General features: G+C 33.8%; 1 protein-coding gene across 1 annotated transcript in view; it reads left to right on the top strand.

Annotated features, from left to right (window-relative positions):
- Cfap299 (cilia and flagella associated protein 299) overlaps nt 1–22,935 on the top strand; it is a 488,707-nt gene that overhangs the window by 407,026 nt on the left and 58,746 nt on the right. The window contains exon 4 of the mRNA XM_090344002.1: nt 7,564–7,706. Within this exon, the coding sequence (XP_090200128.1) occupies nt 7,564–7,706 (143 nt within the window). The remainder of the gene's footprint in view (nt 1–7,563; nt 7,707–22,935) is intronic.

Genomic DNA, 22,935 nt, shown 5'->3' with positions numbered 1-22,935 from the left:
CCTCCTTTCCTTCCTTCTTTCCTCCCCCCCTCTCTCTTTCTTTCTTTCTTTCTTTCTTTTTTGTGGGTCATGGGGCTTGCACTCTGGGCCTGGGCACTGTCCCTGAGCTCTACAGCTCAAGGCTACCTCTCTACCCCTGGAGCCACAGGTCTACTTCCCATTTTCTAATGATTAATTGGAGATAAAGTCTCAAGGTCTTTTGTGCTGGGGCTGGCTTTGAACCACGATCCTCAGGTCTTAGCCTCCTGAGTAGCTAGGATTTACAGGTGTGAAACACTGCCTAGCCTGACTTGGATTTTCTAAGCAAAATACCAGTTTCACACAGTAATAATTTCATTTTCTCCTCTGCAGTACTTTAGATTTTATATTTTGTTTCATTAAAATGTAGAGAACCTTCTGGATACTAATGGTGGAACCAGGCATTCTTAAGTCATTCCTGTGCTCATAGCTGCTCAAAGCACATAAACATGAAAAAGTCATCCTAGCCATTTGTAAAATTTACATGTGTCCATTTTAAGGTAGGAGAGAAAAAATAAAGTCAATGACTATTTGTGCAGTCAAATCCTCAAGTACTTCCAAAAGAGCATGCCAGCTACACACAAAACTCTTAGATGCTTGGTTGCTCCTCCAATCAAAAAAGAACAACCAGAAAAGATCATTTTTGCCTGCAACCTGCCTTCTCCAACAAGGGGGAAAAGGCAAAGATGTCCCATGTACATATCTCTGGTGATTGTGAAAACACTGAAAATATCAAACTGAAATGGAACAAGAAGATATAGATTTAAAAAATGTTATTGATATTTCACAAAATAACTAGTTTCAAGGAGTTACAGTGCCAGATGTATAGATATGTTGAAAACATACATTGGTTCCCAAAGTAATGACTCCATTTGCAAAACTACTTCTTTTGAAAATGAATAATTTCCCTAAACACGCATGTGCGCGCACACACACACACACACACACACACACACACACACACACACACACGTGTGGATGCTCCAGGATTTTTAAATAATCTCATAGCATATAAACTTTTCCTCAGTTGTCAGTCTGTGAGCACAGTTGAAGAATCTCAGAAGGGAAGCCCAGAAATTTAGCTTTGCTTGACAGTACTCATTTCCCCAAATGGATATTTTCCATTTTCCCACCCCAACATTCTGCTTAGTGTGCTTTTTGTTGTTCTTTTTGTGATGTGGGCTTCGCTGTCATCAAAATCCCATTTCAATTCATCACATTTGTATCTCCTCATTAGTATTTGGCAAGAAAAACCAGGCATCTCTTATAGTCAGTTCATTACTAGTTTATGAATTTGTATTTTAATTCACTTCTGGGAAAAGACAAGCAGCAAAATATCGAAGTGATATATTAATACTCTAATTTTGCTTTAATTCATGTTTTTCCAACTTACAAGAAGTAATGAGGGCCTAAGTATTTATTCTGAGGCTTTTTCAAGTACAATAAGTTCACTTTTGAAATCACAGGCTTTCAGTAAAATCTTAGATCTTACTATTTGAGTCTCTGGCTCAATATTGGGAATAAACATATATTGGTATTTTTCAATTTCTGGTTTTTATAGCATTTTTTTGCTAGTCCTGGGGCTTGAACTCAGGACCTGGACACTGTCCTTGGGCTTTCTCAAGGCTAGCCCTCTTTCACTTGAGCCATAGTGCCACTTCCAGCTTTCTGTGTATATGGTACCAGAGAATCAAACCCAGGGTTTTGTGTATGTTAGGTGAGTACTCTATCACTAGGCCACACTCTCAGACCTTTTATAAGCTTTCTATTCCATTTTTGACTTATTCTTTTCTGTTTTAGTTATTTATTCAACTGGGGCTTTTGTATTATGTTGCTAAAAATGTAAGTCAATATATATCCTCAAATGGGATACCATTTGATTTGTTAGATGCATTTTTATTATAACTTGACTTATTTATCTAAAGAAAATTTGCATTCTGGAATTATCTCTTTCATACATATAACTTCATTTAAGAGAGACCCTTAAAGTATAATTTTCATGTATCTTTTGGGAAATTAACTATAATAAATACTGGTATTAAAATGGAAAGGGGTGTTATATGATTTCATCTATATGAAAATGAAGAAAATATCATTTATAGAGACAGAAAATTGATTAGTGATAGCCTGAGGCTACGGTGGGAATATGAATGATTGCCAGCATTCCTAAGGGATCTTCTTGGGTTGATGGAAATACTCTAAAATGACATAGTATTCAACAACTGTATAAAATTACCAAAAGTCATTTAGCTGTACACATAACTTTCAATCTTGTTATATAAATTATAACTCAACATAGCTATCATAAAAGAAAATATTATAGAAGCTTAAACAATTATTTATTACATCTTTCAACTATTCTTCAAACAGCAGAGGGCTCTGGATACCTGAGTTCTCAGTTATTAACCTATGCTGCTTTCAGATTAAAATTAAAATTTAGTCTTGAAAAGGCTCCATGCTAGGTGACAGAATTATGGCTTTTTACCCATTAATTCTATCAGGTATATAATCAAAAATGACTAAAAAGTCTGTTTTAATTTTAATTACAAAACACATACAAAGTTTCAGTTAGATGACTGAACAAATGAACCATGTATTTCAACCTAAATGTAACTATACACAGCTAAGCAGAAGAATTCTGACATGATTTTCCATTTCCTTATCCCTAAAGCACTAACCAAACTGTTAACACAGGATAAATATAATTTCAAAAGAGTATGAAAGTTTAAAAATAGATACTTCTTATTGAATATTTATCACATGTTTGGCAGTTAAGTGCTTAAAAATAGACAATTAATTTACATGTTTGCTTGTAGAGACAGTATTAAAATCACTTTGTATTAAAGGAAGCTTACTCCTAAAAAGTGGTAGGGGGAGGAGTGAGTAAATAGAGTCATTATATTCAATGTACTTTATGTGAAAATTGAACTTCATAGCTTGAGGATAAGAATGAGAGGAGGAAAAGTGGAAAAAATTATAGGGGTGACATTCATCAACATGAATTATACTTATAACCTGACTAATGGAATTGAAGCCTATTTGTACAACTACATGGCAATAATAATAATAATAATAATAATAATAAAATGGGTAAAAAGCTCATCTTATTTGTATAAATAATAGATGGTAAAGCCAGCACTTGAACATAGATCTATTTGTTCACTGTATACTGAATCAGAACATAAAGGATCATTGGAAAGTTTTCTGGGTCTGACTGGAAGAGTTTCACTCTAGCTGCATGAACTTGAGGAGCTACTGAAACTCAATGCTTACAGATGCTATATTTATAATAAGAAAAATAATGCCATCTACATAGTATGGAATATTTTAGAGCTCCTTATGATTTGCTCCAAACATAATGCCTCTTAAGGATAACAAGCAGTATTTATTTTTTATTTATTTATTTATTTATTTATTTGCCAGTCCTGGGCTTGAGCTCAGAGCATGAGCACTGTCCTTGGATTTTGTCAAGGCTAGAGCTCTACCACTTGAGGTTCAGCACCACTTCCGGCTTTTTTTTTCTATGTATGTGGTACCAAGGAATCGAACCCGGGTCTTCATGCATGCTAGGCAAGCACTTTAACCACTAGGCCAAACTCCTGGCCAACAAGCAGTACTTATAATTGCAGGAATTATTTTTCACTTGGAGAAAAATGCATGCTAAATTAATCAAGTGTGTTGATCAATTTCTTTGTAATTCTCAAACTACAATATACAAAATAAATGAAATACTAAGGTTTCATCCACATTACATTTTGTTATAACTATCACCTCTTCTAGGCCTGTAATCACAGGCTGTGCATTTATAATAACATGCATATAATACATATAATGTACATATAAATTAAATGCTGAATTGTAATCTCTTGGTAATTTATTCCAATTTGTCACACCTCATTAGTACTAATTAAAAATTTAAAATAAATTATTAAGAAATACTTGCATGGGGAAAATATTTTAACAAACTTTAAAATTTATTGAAAATACTTTTATATACTTTTTCATGTGTATGATCATTCTTGGAAAGATAAGAACAGGGAATTTTTATCTACCTGGAGCAGATTTGTATGAAAGGGGGCTGAGCATTTTCTCCTATTGAAAGAAATTATAGAAATTAAATTCTTGTTTAGCCATGAGAATTGACATAAAAAATTAAATGGCACTGGGATATTTGTTGACAATTTCATTTTTAGAAATCTCTAAGTGTACCAGAATGTGACCTGAACAGTGCCAGGCAAACCAAAGAAAGAAATCATGCTTTCTCTCTTTGAGGAAGAAAGAGAATGGAGAGAGCCTTGCTAGATGGCTGAACTAAGGCAATGCTTGGTTCCATGCAGGATTCCAGTGATTGGTTCAATTAGTTGGTTTGATATGGTGGTGTTTTTCTTATCAAAGATACTTTCTAGATTTTCCAGAAACCTCCTTAAGGGTGTCTGACTTGTAAATACAGAAGGGACATTGTGAATTTGAGTGACTTGCCCCAAAATATTCAGGGAACTTAAAAAAAAACACTGTATTTATGTCCAGTTGAGCCTCACTTGAGCTTTTCTAAAGCCAGAAAGGCTTGAAATTCACAAAAAACACACACAGCAGATACCGCAATCTTAAAATGATAGGACAGTAAGATTGGAATACAGGGACATGTAAAAGGATGGTACACGCACACACACACAGAGTATATATGTATAATAACACAAAATACAAAAATAATGAAGCTAATGGAATATATGTAATTTTAGTTTATCAGTCATTTTTTTCATAGGAACACTGAAGAGTAAGATGCTTGTTTACTTTCCTAAGATTTATGTGAAGCATTCAAGCCTGTCTTTTCAGTTCTTTAAAAATCTATGTTAAGGGGCCAGGAGCATGGCCTAGTGGTAGAGTGCTCTCCTAGCATGTTTGTAGGTAGCCCTGGGTTTGATTCCTTGGTACCACAAACACAGAAAACCCAGAAATGGTTCTGTGGCTCAAATGGTGGAGTGCTAGCCTTGAGAATGCCCAAGGACAATGGTCAGGCTCTGAGTTCAAGCCCCAGGACCTGCAAAAATAAAAAGCCTATAAAAACCATAAATTTAAAAATGCCAATATATATTTATTTCCAATATTGAACCAGAGACTCAAATACTATGTTAAGTTATAGTTATACATTTATATACTTACTCTCTGCTTAACCTAGAAAGTAATGATAGAAACAGTGAATGATAAGCTAGTGTTATGAATGTAAGCAAAGAATTTATTAAAACCCCCAAATATTTTTTCCCAACCACCTTGGAAAATCAATAAGCAGTCCTCATTTCTGGTCTAGAGCCATGGTTCAAAGGTGGAGAACAAGCTCTGAGCAAAGAAACGGAAGCAGGTCTATATGAATTTGATGGCATGGAGATGTGTGGGAATAATGAGGACTAAGAATTGAAGTCTATATAAGATTGAATATAGGACTAACAATAAATATTTGTTCCTTCTCCTGCTGTATCCATGGGATATACAATTAATCTATTGCATTTTGTCCATTTAAACCAAAAATCTGCATTGGAATTCTTCTCAGTCAGCACAATACTTGCAATACCTATTATCGAACCGACAGGCAAAATGAAATATCATGGTGACATAACAGCATACTGATAATTGTGTCTGTTACATCACTGTTTTCAATTAAGATTCACCAATAATATATTGTCAGTGATATTTTCTTAAATTCAATAGGGAAAAACTAAATCCGTTCAATTTCCTAACTTCACCTTTTTGGAAGTTCTGCCATGTAAAGTCACCTGTATCAGTGCTCCTTATTTGAAGCCCCCAAACATCAAAAAAGGAACAATTCAGTGATTACTAGAAAGAAAAGGAAAGTCTTAGAGGTTCTCCCAAATATAGAACTTTACCATGAAGTTCTAAAATTCGATCTATCCTTGAAACCAACTACATTATCAGTTCTTATTTGGAAGTTACTTGTTTTTCTATTTCTTTTTCTTTGGAACATGAAATAAATGGCATTTCTCCTACAGACTTGATCTTTTGAGATCTTTCTTACTATCTAAATAAGCGCTTACACACTGAAGGCTCACACATGTAATCCTTAGCTACTTGGAAGGTTGAGTGAGATCTGAATATCTTATTTGGAAGCCAGCCTGGGATGGAAAGTTTTAGAGACTCTTATACTCCAATTAAATCACATAAAAAGTTGGAAGTAGCACTGAGTCTCAAGTGGTAGAGTGCTAGCCTTGAGTAAAAGTAGTGCAAGGATCACACCCAGGCCGAGTCCAAGACCCAGGACTGGCAGAAATAATAAACAAAAATAGATAGATAGATAGATAGATAGATAGATAGATAGATAGATAGATAGATGTTGACTACCAACTAATTCTGTAGATAATCACATTCTCCACTACTATATCACAGTTATCATTCATGAGAAATATTCTTTTTTTTTTTTTTTACCATTTCTGGGTTTGAGCTCAGGGCCTGAGCACTGTCCTTGGACTTTCTCAAGGCTAGAGCTCTACCACTTGAGCCTCAGCACCACATCCGGCTTTTTTCTATGTATGTGGTACCAAGGAATTCAACCCGGGTCTTTGTGCATGCTATCAAGCACTCTACCACTAGGCCAAACTCCTGGTCCAGAAATATTCATTTTTTGCATATGTTGTCTATATCTTCACATGACATAAGCTCTAGGGCTCTGGAATTTAGCAGTCTTGATTATTACTGTATTATTTCATAAAATGCCAGAAAATGTAGGAGATTCTTAATATTTGTAAAATAATTACTATGAATAAGAAATATTTTAAAGGATATAATTTTGTAATTTTGATTTGTGCAGTTTTGTAAAAGACAATTTGATTCTCATGGTAATGAGAAGATGCTTTACTTATATCTCTATTACAGAAAATGTAATAGAGATGTTCAACTGGAAAAAGAAATACTAGGAAAACATACAAGCATAGGGCTGAATTCAGTTATGAAATTACTGGTTATGCGTCATTGACTAACTCAACTTTCCACATGGAGACAATGATGATCAAAAATAAGACAAGCAGAATGCCAATGGCTTACACCTATAATCCTGGATGCTCAAGAGGATAATATTTGAAGATCATAATTCACAGCCAGCTTGGGCTGATTTCCAATTTAAAAAGCTTGAAGTGGAACTATGGTTCAGGTGGTAGAGTGCCAACCTTGAACGAAAGAGCTCAGGGAAAGTTCTGAGGTCCTCAGTTCAAGCTCCAGGACCTGCACACAAAAAGAAGTTCATCTAGTTCAAACAACATCTCCACAAGAGTTTTATAAGTTATTTATTGATGCTATTATACAAAATTATTACAAATGCATCTTATGTGCACACTTAGACAATTTTTATGTTTCCTTATCTGCCAAGAGAAAAATGGTTGTATTTACCTGAAAGAATCATCATAATGATTAACTACAAAAAATATTGGAAATAGCTCTGGTGAATGCAATTCTCAGAAGCTGTAATTTATCAAATATAATGTACTCCCATGGCTTTTATGAATTGACCCTCTATTCTTTGTTCTTCTATGAAATCACCAGTCCGTGATCTTCATTCGTGACAGAAATTCTCATGGGCAAGAGGTGTCAGGTTACATTGACTATGCACACCGACTCAAGAATGAAGATTTTGAGGTCTACTTTAGTGGGAAAAAAAGACTTCTTCCAAGGACCACAGACTTGAGGTAAACTATACACAATATACATATATCTTGCAGACAAGGTATATGTCTTAGTCTACATTGTACATAGAATGATAATTCTATGTAGTAGGAATGGGATAAAACCTGCTATTTTTTTTTACTATAAACAGAATAGCACAGGTGTATTTTCCCCCTCTAATGAACAAAAATAAATTTTGTTTAATGCCATCTAGTAACTAATTTTTCCTTTTTTGTTTTGCATTAGTTGCCTCAAATGGTTGATCAATCAAAAGTCAAATAAGTTTGTGATTTTGTCTTTCATCTGTTTCACTTTATAACTATTCTTTCTCTTTTACACCGCCTCTTTTGATGTTTTCTCTTTTAAAAATGTTCTCTCTTGCATCTGCAGCTTGAATTAAGGGCAACTAGCAGAGCTTGATGGCTGCTGTTCTACCACTTGAGCCACACCTCTCCTTTCAGCTTCTTGCTGGTTAATTGTAGATGAGTCTTGAGATTGGTCTGCCTGGCCTAACTCCCACTGTGATTCCTGCTGAGTGGGTAGGATTCAAGGTGTGCACCACTGGCATCTGGATAGGCTATTGGGGTTTCTTAGAGAAACCTTTGGTTCTAGTTTGAAATATGTCTTACAATCTCAATGTGACTGATAATCTCATTTTGTTATTATAATGTAGTTTTATCTCTTTATTTCCTGTGCAATAACTGGGCCAAATACAGTTTCATTTTTTCCCCTAAATAAGAAATTTTAATATGTGATCCAACATTAAATATTGCTCCAATTTTGCATCTCATTTTGACCAGTGTATTCCAACAGAATCTGCATAAGCATGTTATTAGGTTTATCCTCACATTTTACCCAATTATTTTTGCATTTATTTATGAAATTAACTTAAATATGATAGTAAAGTTGAGATTTTTAAATATTATGTCATTTATCTTGTACTGTAACTAGAATTTTTCCATACAGTAATTTTCCTCATGACTTATTTGATTGCCTTAAAATATAATTCATGCAAAATGATGAAGTATTTCCTCAGTTGATAAAACAAAATTTGACTCTAGAATTATACAAGTGTATACAGAAGGTTTCAAATTATTTCTGAAAGTGATTATAACAACTTGTAACCACAAACAGTAGTGTTTATAATTGCTCAGGTTAACACTCATCCCTACCAATAGGTGATATTAAAAAACATTTCTCCCATTATGGTAGCATTACAACTGATCTCTCATTATTACTTTAATGTTTATTTCCATTAGTAAATGAGCTTGGACATCTTTGATGGGCTGCTCAGATTTTATTTCTGTGAGTAATTTATTAAGATTTTTCTTCACATTTAAAATTGGAATATTCTTCCTCTAATGAACTGTAGCAGTCTTTTTGAATTTATTATGAATATTAAATAAATTGTCTATCTTATATGTGCCAGAAATATCATCTTTCATATCCTTTATTTTCATATCAGTTTTAATAGCTGAGTCAATATCTTTTAGTCTTTGCAGTTTGAAGTTTTTTTTTTTTTTTTGCCAGTCCTGGGCTTGAGCTCAGGGCCTGAGCACTGTCCTTGGACTTTCTCAAGGCTAGAGCTCTACCACTTGAGCCTCAGCACCACTTCCAGCTTTTTTCTATGTATGTGGTACCGAGGAATCGAACCCGGGTCTTCATGCATGCTAGGCAAGCACTTTAACCACTAGGCCAAACTCCCAGCCCAGTTTGAAGTTTTTTAATTAAAGAATTTATTAACATTGATTTTTACATCATATTCAAATGACATGCTTGACAAACAAGTGTTCAAGAAGGGAATCTCTATAAACAGTCACTGGCACTTAGTGTTAAGAACATAATCAAAATTAGGCTAAGGATTTGTATATCATAGATACATATTAATTTATGAAATAAAACTATGTCTATAGATTCATAGGTTTTTATGTCTATGTAGTTATGTTTATATTTCCAATACCATGTCCATAGCATTGGGTATGCAAATATTGAGTCCTCGCTCTTGTACTGTTTAGATCTAATAGCCACATATTAAGGATACCATGCGCCTTATGATCCTTAGGTCTTGACTTGTCTCACTCAACATGATTTTCTCTAGATTCACCCACTTCCCTGCAAATGCCATTATTTTATCTTGTCTGTTGGCTATGTAGAATTCCATTGTGTGTGTGTATATATATACATATATACCACATTCATCCATTCATCTAGGGCATCTGGATTGTTTCCTTCACCTGGCTATTGTGAATAGTGCAGAGATAAACATATCTTGGGTCATGATGTTCAGGGTAGGTGCCCAGAAGTGGTATGGCAGGATCGTAGGGAAGGTCAATTTTCAGTTCTTTAAGAAACCTCCACACTGCTTTCCAGAGTGGCTGAACTAGACTACATTCCCACCAGCAGTGTAGTAGGGTTCCTTTTTCTCCACAACCCCGCCAGCAACTGTCATTGTCTGAGTTCAAAATCTTGGCCATTCTTGTTGGGGTAAGGTGGTATCTTAGGGTTGTTTTTATTTGCATATCCTTTATGACGTTGGATGATGAACAAATTGAGTTTTTAGGTTTTCTTTAATATATTTTCATCTTTCAGAGGTTACAGACACTTAAAGAGTGTTGCTGTTTTGCTTTTTCACTTTCTCTGTTTAGTTTACTTGAATTAGTATGGCAGTTAGGCAGTTGGAGGAGTAGAATATACCTTGGTTCAATCATAACTAAAGTAAATAATTTTAAAGTAAGATTTTTATAAAACTCATTCAATTTCCTTACCTTTTGGCATAATGTTGTATGCTGTACAGAGAAAGACATTTCTATGATTATAATTCTGTCGTTAAATTTTACTTTGGAAAAATATATAAATGTGGAAAGAGAATTGCAACTATTTTGAAATTCAGCAGTGGAAAGGCCCTGAGAAACTGATCAACTTGTCAAATCACATTCAGATCTTTCAGGCCCAAATCTTTCTCAAATACCTCAATAACTTATAAACAGAAACCTTCTAGTTTTCCAAGATCCTTTGCAGTTTCATACAACATCATAAAATATTATATATGTAATATGTTATATCTGTGTAATATATTATATTACAGCAAGGCAAGCCAAGCCACTTAATAAAGTTTATAACAAATATGATTAACATAAATTAATTTTCAAGTTCTTAGACATTTTATTATACCGCTATTCTATATATTTTAATATGTTTTTTGTCTGTCAATATATTTTTGCTATCTTTATGTAGTTGTACAAAGGGATTTTAGTTCAATATGAGTATAAAGCATCTGGATTAATGTCACTCTTTTCATCATTATTCCTCATCTCCCACAGCACAACCCACCCAGATCAATTTTCATATATGGACATTTATTATTATGACAAGGTTTGCTCATCCTTATTTTCATTTGTTTGACTCTCTCCCCTACACTTCACCATGCCACCTGCAATCCCCACATTCCCACTTTCTGGAATTAATTCTGTTAGACTATAAAATAAATATGTCTGTGTACATATGTTTATGACCCTATAGGTATATACACACACACATATATATGTATGTATAATTATAAATTAGATGTAACTTTCACATCTGAGAGACAGCATGGACACTTTGTTTCTCTGAGCTTGACTTACTTCACTTTAACATAATTTTCCCAGGCTTCCTTTCTTCCTGAAGAATAAGTAAAATTCTATTATATATGTATATATAATATGTATTGTATAGAGTATATAGATATAATACAGCCATTGAAGGGAATCTGAGGTGTTTCCATTACTTGGTTATGGTGGTAATACATCAATAAACATGAATGTGAAAGTGTTTCTAGTATGTTCTAACTTTAAGCTTATTTATCCAAAGGATGATGTACAATGTAAAATATCTGATTTAATATCAGCCCCACTGACATCTGTCTATATTTCTATGTTTTTGTGTTTATTAACTAGAAGACCTAAGGCCTGTCTGTGAAGCTTAAATAAACTCTCAAAGATGATGGTCAGGAGGAAATGAAAAATACCTTTTTGCATTTCATTTCTCTTAGAAGATTCCATGAAATATTCATATCCTGGTACAGAGAATTGCCCTAAACACTAAAGCTTTCAAAGTTATTATTATCAAATTTCGCTTATACTCCTATCATCAGTTTTTTCCTATCATCAGTTTTATTAAAATGTTTAGTGTTCCAAATGCCTAAAGTTAGAATAAGTACCTATCCTGTGTTTAAGTTCAGACTTATGACATCATTTGACAAGGTATTGACAATTTTTGTTTCTTTTTTATTGTAATTAATAAAAGGGTTAAATTATATTCACCAGATAGAAGGCATATTATCTTGCAAACATTGATACCCCTTCTCATATTTTTGTCCCCATTTCCCTCCCCACAACCCCTACCCTCATCTTGTTTCCCCCACTTCCTTATCCTATTTCAAATAAACAAATAAACATATATACAATATACCAGTTAACAAGGTAAGATACTGTAACAATATGAGAATAAGCAAGGGACAACAAAAGATGTGAGAAAAAAACATAGCATATTAAGAACAACAATCACACATTATATTGCTCTTGTTTCCATATCCTGGAGGTCCTTTCATTTAGCCTCATCCTGTATGCCCTTTTGTATCTAGGTTTTGCCCTATTGTTAATCTCTGCTAGGAGAGTCTAAGGTTTATACTAATTATGAAAAATGAGGGAAACCATTGAGCCTATGTTCCTTTGAATCTGGCTTCACGTAATATGATTTTTTTCCCAAGTCTTTCCATTTCCTTACAAATGGGGCCATGTCATTCTTTCTGATGGCAGCATAGAATTCCATTGTGTATAAATACCACATCTTGTTGATCCAATCATCTACTGAGGAGCATCTGGGTTGGTTCCATATCTTTGCTCTGGTAAATAGTGCTGCAATGAACATTGTTGTTCTAGTGGATTTAGTATGTCCTTGTTTCTGGAAGACTGGATAAGTTGATATTGGCAATTTCTTATGTTTAAAAAAGTCACCAAGATCAAGATAAATGGGAGGAGGGTGGGAGGGAAATGGGGACCATGTCATGAGAAAAGGGTATCAATGTTTGTGAAGTTATGCACCTTCTATCTGGTGAATATAATGTATCCCTTCTATTAATCACAATAAAAAATATTAAAAAAATAAAAAAGTCACCAAGAACAGATGACAGTGATTTTATAAACATTATATAAAACCTTACTATTAAGTTATTAAAGTATTGCTCCAAAATCAAATGTGGTCATTAGTCATTAAATTATCAATTTAGTCTTGTGAACAGATATCTATTAAATTCTAAAGGGGGGGATACTTTGCATTAAAAAGAAATAAAAACAAAGTTGACTTCTTACAGTCAACTAGGGTGGCCCATGATATCACATAAGGGACTATCAGAAGTTAAGTATTTCTGACTCTACCATCCAGTGCATCAGAAACTGTATTAACAGCATCCTTAAAGTTTTACATAAGCAATTTATTCTCATCTACCGATGCAGGTACAATGAAACACAGGAGCCCAGGCAATTTAACAGTGTTTAGTACCACAGGATACATTTTTTCTCATTTCTGAAAGTGTGATCTAATTATAAATATGCACATGCAATCCTATATAAGGTCATAAACATATATACACAAATATATTAAGAAAAGTATGGTATATATAAGGAGAAGAGTATTCCAGTGGTACAACTCTTTTGAACAACTCACAGTTGAACAAAATGGAATACCATGAAGCTACAATGAGTGTTTATTGTTTGGAGCAGGACAGGGGAGAGGGTCAGGAGAGTGGGGCACACAAATGGAGGGAGGAAGAGTGGAAAAATGTAGTCATACTATTCAGTGAATATAAGTGAAACCAAAGCTAGGTAAACGAAGGGCTGTGGGTGAAGCTGAGAGAGGATCAAAGACGTGGAGTTGATCAAGTTCTTTGTACTCACAAAGCGATATGTTGATTAGAAGCCACTTCATGCAAGTGCCTAAAGATACTAAAACTAAATAAATTGAAATTAACAAAAGCCAAGTCATCTTCGTTCTAGTTAGGACTTTGTCATGTAAAGATACCATTTTGGTTTGTGGTCCTCTTTGGAGCCCACTGTTGGTCAGTTCATTTTTTTAAATATTTTTTTCAACTGTATGTCTCTCTGACAAGTCCTAATTTGGGATTGTTTGTCAAATTTTTAAGCAATCTTGCTGTCCACAGTTAAGGTTAGGGAATTTGGTCCATCCGGCACCCACCCATTCCACTTCCTCCTTTCATTGAGCTTGGTAGAAAACAAGCTTTGTACTTAACCAGGCTTTCATTTTCAGTCACTGCGAGTAAGAATTACAGTGTCCCATAGCTTTGTGTGTGGAAGAGCTCTCAAGAGACCTAAAAGTGGTCTATAATTGTGGCTTCAGCCTAAAAGACTTTAAGGGCAAAATTGGCCCTGACTTGTTGAACCTCACTTATGTCCCAGGATATTTTAGAATCTATTCATATCCTCTACTGTGGCCCACAGGATTTGTTGTAAAATGTACATGGAATTCTTTTAAAGAAAAATTTAATTTTACAATATTTAACTCATGTTAACTTCTCATTATCCTTAGCTGACAAAATGATGAAAAAGAGAGTGCACGAAAGTTGTATGCAGCTACATTTCTCCCTCCCTGCTTGTCAATTAGTAGTTTACAATTCCTACAGAATCCTTACTGAAATACGTATCTTCATCATCCAGGATTGAACTTTCATCCAGATCCTCTTTCACTTATTGCTTTATTTAAAAAGAAATCTCACTCCAGAACACTCATCTGGCATTTTTTAAAATCATCTCCAGTGTGCTTCATGTCTCTGGGCAACTGTTAAGTGAATAATTAGAGATCTGACACAGCTTCTTGTTTATTAACAGCACTGACTGCAGTTCAGACAGGGTTATTCTTTCCACAGGACCTTTTCCAACTTTCAATTCTGGTAAAATATTCACAGTGTAAAATTCACCATCTTACCATTTTAACGTTACATTTTTAAGTAACGTTATATTTAATGTACATTAAATGCTTTCCAATGTATTCAAGTGTGTAAAGTTTTTTAAAAGTTCAAAGTACAGCACATTAAAGATGCAAGTATTCACCACATAGACTAAACAACTAGTAACTTTTTCTCTTTTTGAATTTGCTTCAGCTTTCTCCACTATTTTGCATTTTTGGACATGTGTGGTATTTGTATGGCAAGTGTGTATGTGTCATGTGACTCTGTGTGTGTGTATGTGTGTGTGTGTGTGTGTGTGTGTGTGTGTGTGTGTGGTTACTCTGTGTACACTACCTAAAAGGAGAATAGATATTTTGTCATCACCTAAGGATAAGAACTCCTACACAACACTACTGTTACTCTACATAAAAATTATTCTTTCTATCATGTAGTACCCATCTTATTTCTAATTACTCTCCAAATGTATTTTAAAGTTAGTTTGGGGACATATCTTATCAATCTATAAAGTTCTACTGTTCAAGTCTCTTGACTGCCTTAATTTAAAACAGTTGCCCTAAGCTGGATGAGGTGGCTCATGCCTGTAATCCCAGTTATTCAGGAGGCTGAGATCTGAGGAGAGTGGTTCAAAGTGACCCTGTGGCTCCAGGGATAGGGCAGTAGTCTTGAGCTGAAGAGCTCTGGGACAACGCCCAGGCCCAGAGTTCAAGTCCCATGACAAAAAAATAAATAAATAAATAAAGCCAGGTTTGTATGGTTTGGGTTAGTTTGGTAATAGCATTGACATTGTTTTGCTTTTGTTTTCTGTGAATTTTTGCTTGCTTTTTTTCATTTTGGTTCATTTTATTCTGAGATACGATCTCATCAGGCAGCCAAAGGAATCATAAATTTTCCATTCTTCTGGCTATCTCCGTAATCCTTGGATTCTAGGATAAGACTGATGTTTGAAGAGTCTACCTTAATAAACTGTGATTGTTGTTAAGCAGTAAATTTTCTCTCATCATATGTTATATGTATATGACGAGATAATCTAGGTTTATTTAATTTTAGATTTTTTATTGTATTCAGTATAAACATTTTGTTAAATAAAACGTCTCTATTGGTAAGTAAACGTATATCACATCCTATAAAATAGTGTGGAATATCAACTTTTTATGTCACTAGTAATGTTCAATTTGACTTCTTATTGAAAGAAAAATTGCTATGTTTCCCACATTTTCCATATATCGGATCCAGTTTATAGTGCTTAAACCAGTATTTACTAACTACTTCTATGTTTGCATAACCTTATTTTTCTGTTTTTTTTCTTTAAAATCTATATTTTCAAATGCTTGTAACAAGATAGTTTTTCTATTCAGGTTGCTTTTTAATCCTCTGAATTAGAAGAAAGAATGTGACATTATTCAAACAGAATTAAAATTTTCAATATGCATATGAACTGGACAAAAATGCATTGGCTTGTAATTTGGAGCTCACACTGATGCATTTTTCTGTGCATATTTTCTTACTAAAGAAAATAAGTTTTTCATATCATCCATCAATGATCAGATCCATTTTTCTATGGAAAATAATTTTATTCTATGTAGTAATAAGTAATTAAAAAATCCTTGCTTTCCCATATCTTCCTATGATTTCGGCTGTTATCTTGAACACTGCATATGGGATAAAAAGAAAAAAAGTGAAAAGAAAAAAATTACCATAGTCATTATGCTTTTCTATCTTTTTCTATCTTTTTTTTTTTTTTTTTTTGGTTGGTTATGGGGCTTGGACTTGGCCTGGGCGCTGTCCCTAAGCTCTTCAGCTCAAGGCTACTGCCCTACTCCTCCAGCCACAGCGCCACTTCTGGTTTTCTAGTGATTAATTGGAGATAAGAGCCTCTGTGTTCTGTTATTCTTTAGAAATCTTATCTTTGGTCATCACAGAACTCGAAAAGCAAAAACAAAATAGAAAAAGTAAGGCAAATGGTGAATTTTCTTCTCCACAGGAAATTAAAGCTTCTGTTTTTTAAATACATGTAAGTCATTATATTCTAGATATATTCTGTACAATTAAAAACTTGAGAAATCTATAGCTGCTTCAGTTGAAATCTCAAATAGTGGATCAACTTGCTTATTGTTGAAAAGTCTAGATCAAAGGGGGTCTAGATTTGAGATATCATGATGCCTAGATCAATTATTTTCAACATTCCAACATCATATTTCTATTTTTCCATTTTATGCAAGAGGAGTCCATTTTTCTTCATTTCTCTTTATTTTAAGATAGTTGTTCAAAGGGAGTTTCAACATATGAGTTTTCGTATACAGTGGATCTTGATCAATGTCACTGAAAACTAGTTTACTTTTTAAATGGATAATGAGCTCTTTCTTAACTATGTCTGAGCTAAATTCAAGAAGAATTGACATTAGAAATACTTGGACCAAATCAAATCTGTTTAAAATATTTCCTGTTGAGAAATTCTGGAAGGATTCTAGAGATGAACTTAGAGAAAATTTTTACTGTCTCTACATTTTGATTCCATTTGCCTCATAAATCCCATTCTATATATTTAAAAAGTCTTCTCAAATTTTTAGTCTAAATTAAGCTTCAAATTGTTTACATAGTATTTCTATGTAAACATATAACACAAATACTTTTTAAGATGCATGCCAACCAAACTTCCTATTTTTAAATGAAATTTTTGTCTATCAAATTCCCCTGCTTGTTTCAACTGACCTCAGCCATATTTCTTGTGCTTTAATAACAAAGAACTTGTCATTGTTCCCCAGTACTCTTCTTTTCCAAAGCACTTGATTTAAATACCAGTGTTTAAGATCTCTGTTTGTTGTCCCTTTCTGTTAGGACACAATAAAAGTGAGGCTTCACTTTTCAAAACTCTTCAACTCCATAGAAAGAGACAGCAAATACACAATAGCAAGTATATCTATCTATCCACCTGTAGGTGTATACAGATGTGTTTTTTTTTTGATGGTACTGGGTCTTGAACTCAGGGCCTGAGCACTGTCCTTTCTCAAGGCTAGATTTCTACCACTTGAGTCTCAGCACCACTTCCGGCTTTTTTCTATGTATGTGGTACCGAGGAATCGAACCCGCGCCTTCATGCATGCTAGGCAAGCACTCTGGCCCCAGATGTGTGTTTTTATACATACTTATAGTAATTAAAATTGCATTATAATTATGTTTCATTATAAGAAACTTTCATCATAAATATTAAATAAAAAGAAAAAAGGCTTATTGATACCTTAATAATCTTAGTTATAGCATGTATACTGAATCATGCAAAAATTTATAAAGCACAACGGAATTCATATACATTATTGGTGATATGCCTATAAAAGTCTCATCACTAAGCTGAAAAGAGTGGTTATGCAATAGGCTGAGAATCACACAGTGAGATAATTTCCCTGGCAAAATCACAAAGCCCTGTCCAAAAGAAAAAAAAAAAACCAAAATATATGTAAAGGGATGAAATTGTTGCTTAAGCAGTAGAGCAACTGTCTGCCAACATGCAAACTTGAGTTCAAACTCCAGTACTGCATGTACCTATATATATGTATATACATATGCATACATATGAATATTCCTATATATGCATACATATGAATATGCATATACCTATATACTTGTATATACATATGTATATATACATATATGTATATACATAAAAATTCTGTTGTAATTTTTTTCTAATCTATACTTTATTTTTACTATAATATTTATTATTTCTTTCCTTCTCTTGGGCTTAATTTATTCTCTTTGTTGCAGTTCCTTGAAATTGTTTTTGAGTTATTTATTTAAGATCATCATAGTTTTCTAAGGCTTGAAGTCAGGGTCTGAGTATTGTCGTTGGGCTTTCTCAAGGCTAGAGCGCTACCACTTGAGCCACAGCACCACTTCTAGCTTTTTCTATGTATGTGGTATCAAGGAATCGAACCAAGTCTTCATGCATGTTAGCCAAGCCATCTACCACTAGACCAAACTCCCGGCCCCAGAATAACTGCTTTTTTTAAATATAAGCAAAATTTATCAATTTTACCTAGACTAAGAAAAAAATGAAGGAAATAAAATGGGAAGTGGTAGTCAAAATATGTTAACTGATGGCAAAGAAATATGAAAGACCATAATAGATTAATGTAGGTATATGACAATGCTTAGTGAACCAGAAGTAAATTAATCCTGAGAATTATAAAATCTAGTGAGACTGAACTCTAGTGAGAATAAAATTGAATTTTTATGAATTAATAAAAAGTAAGAAATTTAATCATGACAAGACTAAGTCCCTAATCTCATGGTTTCACTGGATGTATCTGTCAAGCACTGAACAATTAATAGCAGTCCTCAACTTTTCCAAAAATTTAAGAGGAAGGCACTTTTCCAAATGTCTTTTACAAGGCCAGCATCACTTTGATACCAAAGCCAGAAAAAGAATATTATAAGAAAATAAAACTACAGACAAATGTCCAAGATGAACACACATGCAAAAATCATCAATAAAGTATTAGCAGTATGAATTTAACAGCAAATCTAAAGGGTCATGCAACGTGATCAAAGGGATTTGAATCTGAGGAATGGATGAGTAAATGTATGCAAATCAAACATTTTAATGCAAAACCTTCATAGAATAGACTAGATGATATAACCACAACGGATAAAGAAAAGCATTTGACAAATGTAACAGCGCTGTAAGATAAAAACTCAACAAACCAGGTATAGAAGGAAAGTATCACAACATAATGATAAGATCATGAGATATATATATGATAAGAACATAACTGGTGTCAAGTTCAGATGAACAGAAAGGTTCACTTCCATCTTTGGAACTAAGGAAAGAATCCTCATGAAGCACCATGTTCTACTTGTAAACAAGCATGATCTTGTGTATAGAAAATCCTAGATTCTATGAAGTGTGCTTGAACTTAAAAGGGAATTCCATCCATCAACTTTAACATAGAAATTCAGCAACAAAATCAATCGTGTTTGTATAGACAAATAACACAAAATCGTGAGAAGAAATTATCATGAGAAAATATCTCATTTATAGTGACAATAGAAACTAAACATTTACAAACTTTGAACTAAAAACCATAGATGAAACAAACTGAAGGGAAACAAATAAATAAAAATATATCCCATGATTGTGAATTGAAATAAAATTGTTAAATGTTAATAGTACGTGGTTAGTCAGTTTGCTGTTACTGTGACAGATATCTGATAGAATCAATTTATAGGCAGAAGATATTTGTGTTTTAGCTCCCCGTGTTGGAGATTGCACTCCATGGTCAGTCTTGTGTGTATCTGGGCCTTTGGCCAAGCAGTCCATCGTGCCAAAAATGTATAGTATAGTGAAGCATTCATCTAATGGCTGATGATTAAACTATTAAAAGAGAAGACACCAGGATTCCATAATTCACTTTGATAGTATTCTCTGAATTTCCTAATATCTCTTACTAGCCACTCCTTAAGGTCTCCATGACTTCGCCAAAGTGTAGGACAAAGTCCCACGATTTTAAGAATATTGCAGATACAAGCTATAACCCTAATAAATGTAAACTACAGTGTTAATGAACTTCCTGTAAAAATTTCAAGGCACTTTAGTTGAAATAGAAAAGAAAAGAAGGGCCGGGAGTTTGGCCCAGTGGTTAAAGTGCTTGCCTAGCATGCACGAAGACCCGGGTTCGATTCCTTGGCACCACATACATAGAAAAAAGCTGGAAGTGGTGCTGAGGCTCAAGTGGTAGAGCTCTAGCCTTGAGAAAGTCCAAGGACAGTGCTCAGACCCTGAGCTCAAGCCCAGGACTGGCAAAAAAAAAAAAAAAAAAAAGAACTAAAGTTTACACAAAATTGTAAAACACTTATAAAAATGTTTTTATAAATCCGGAAAAACTGTAGTATCTCATATTCCTTTGGTTCTTAATTCAATTGTGGAAGTTGCTACTTATTAACCTTTAGTAGATAATAATGGAATTAGAAAATTTCTCAATTTGCTAGAAAGTCTACTTTCCTTTGTTTACTGAACCCATGCCTTTATGTTTTTTTTTTTCAAAAATCCAAGTATTTTCTCCAGTAGCCTTTCAAGAATGCCCACTATTTGTAGGATGTATAGCTAGAAAATGTTTGCTTTCCTATATTCATGTTTCCTTGAATACTCCTTCAAAAAGTTGTGCAGCAATGACAAATTTCCTGAAGAGATTTTAATGCTCTTCTCTGAATGCCGTAGAGGTTTTGTAGATAATTTACACTTCTTTAAAGATGGAAACAGGCTATTTAGCTCATCTGTGAAGCAGCTGTGCAGAACTGTAGAAGCCCATTGTAAGGAGAAACCACTGTTAGTCAACAAAGAAATGTAAAAAATGGTGTAAAGGATTTAAAAAGTAGAAAATACTACTTATTCAAAGAAAACGCACTTGGATATTTGCAGGAAGAAGGTCTCAGCCAACTTGGTAAATGTTAATCTGGAAAAGCGTACTTCTACATATAGCTTATGTTTAATATTGTAAATTCTACTTCTTTTGTCATTTTATGTAAATTTCCGATTATTAATCAAAAAATAAAAATCAGTGGCTGTAGCATTTATCACCACACCTGTCAAATATTTCAACAAAAACACCTCTAATACAAATATGCTTTGTTACATGTTTTTCAGTGAAAACTAAAAACACTGGAAATAGTAAGTACTTGTGTATTTGTGTGAATATGAGACATCTAATGTGAAAAATAGCTCCCTTAATTCTCAAGATGACCAGGAAAGAAGTTATTTGGGGCTCTAGACAATACAGCATAATTTTGAGGTGGATATAATTCATATAAAAGAAAATTAAGAAGAAAAAAGACCATGATTTGTTTGCACTTACTAGTTTGAGTATAGTATTACAAACATCTGTGTCCAAAACTGAACCAGTTCCAAGCTGAATTATTCTTTTGTTTTTTTGAAAAAACTCCTAAGAAATCCTTCTACATATGTTACACTAATTAATCTGAGGTCTTTCTTGGACTTTCTTGCTCTCCTCTGCAAGACTTGAAGTTGTTAGGTCATATGTAAAGCTAACAAAATAAAAATAAATAGATAAATGAGTTCACTTCTCTGGGGAAAAGAAGTGAAATTGAATGATATTTTCTGTACTGATAGTAATTGTCGTGCTTTGGTTTAGTTTAAGAACTAGGTTATTTTAATATAACTTTACCAATGCATCTTATTTCACTTATTATAATAAAATTATTCAGAATAGTGAAACTACTATTCTTTTACAAGGGCTATAATGTAAATTAAGGGATATATATTAAAGTATAATCATTGGGAAAATACATGGATTCAGTTTGTCCTTGAAAGCAAAAAAGAGAGTAGGTTATCAGTAAAAATGTGAGGGCAGAGGCTTGAAAATATAAGCAAAGACACGAAGAAAGAAAAAAAGTTAGGAACTGTGAGTGCTTGGTACCTATGTAGCACTCTCAGCTCCAGAGATATTGTAGAATTACTGAACTGAAATATAATAAGGAATTCTTTATAGCATATTTCATAGGATCTGTTACCATTTCAAGAGATAAAACTTCTCTAAATATTCCATAACCATATATGTATATTTTTATGTATTTTATATATATTGATAATAATTTTGGATATAATTTGTAGGGGTTGTGTGTATATATACCAATCTTGGGGTTTGATGTCAGGGTGCTGTCCCTGAGCTTCTTTTGATCCACACTAATGCTCTACTACATGAGCCACAGTTCCCCTTCTAGCTTTTTTGATAGTTTATTGGAGATTAGACTCTCATGAACTTCCCTGTTCAGTGTGGCTTTGAACCACCATTCTCAGATCCCAGATTACTAAATAGGATTATAGGCATGAGTCATCCACACCTCATGTGCCAGTAAAATGTTATGTATGATGATTATGTAGTGGCATCTACCATGAGCTAAGGTGTGTTTGGCATTGGGAATGCAATGAAGAATAAGAGGCTGACTTCTCTTGGAGTACTTATAAACATAGCAGTTATTATTATTAAGAACAGATAGCAAGGTCTGCCAGAGTTGGCCTGAATGAAAGGAATTTAAGGAGATATAAAAGCCCCAAAAGTCTGTGGAAATACCCAAGGAATAGACTCTACACTGAACCTTGTGAATGATTCCTAAAACCACACTGAAGAAGAAACCACAGCCTGCACCACAAGCAGGAAGCAACATAATCAGGAAGCTTCTGTTACTGTGGCCAGTTCCAGAATCAAATTTATACAGGAGAAGCCAGCATGTCAGGAACCTTCCCCCACATTTGACAGCTTTAGAACTACAAAATTGTTCTT

Source organism: Megascapheus bottae, chromosome 13 (assembly GCF_031878675.1).
Source record: "Megascapheus bottae isolate mThoBot1 chromosome 13, mThoBot2.hap1, whole genome shotgun sequence".
Lineage (NCBI taxonomy): Eukaryota > Metazoa > Chordata > Mammalia > Rodentia > Geomyidae > Megascapheus > Megascapheus bottae.
The sequence above is the reverse complement of the archived record's forward strand: the minus strand, read 5'-3'. Positions and strand labels throughout refer to the sequence as shown.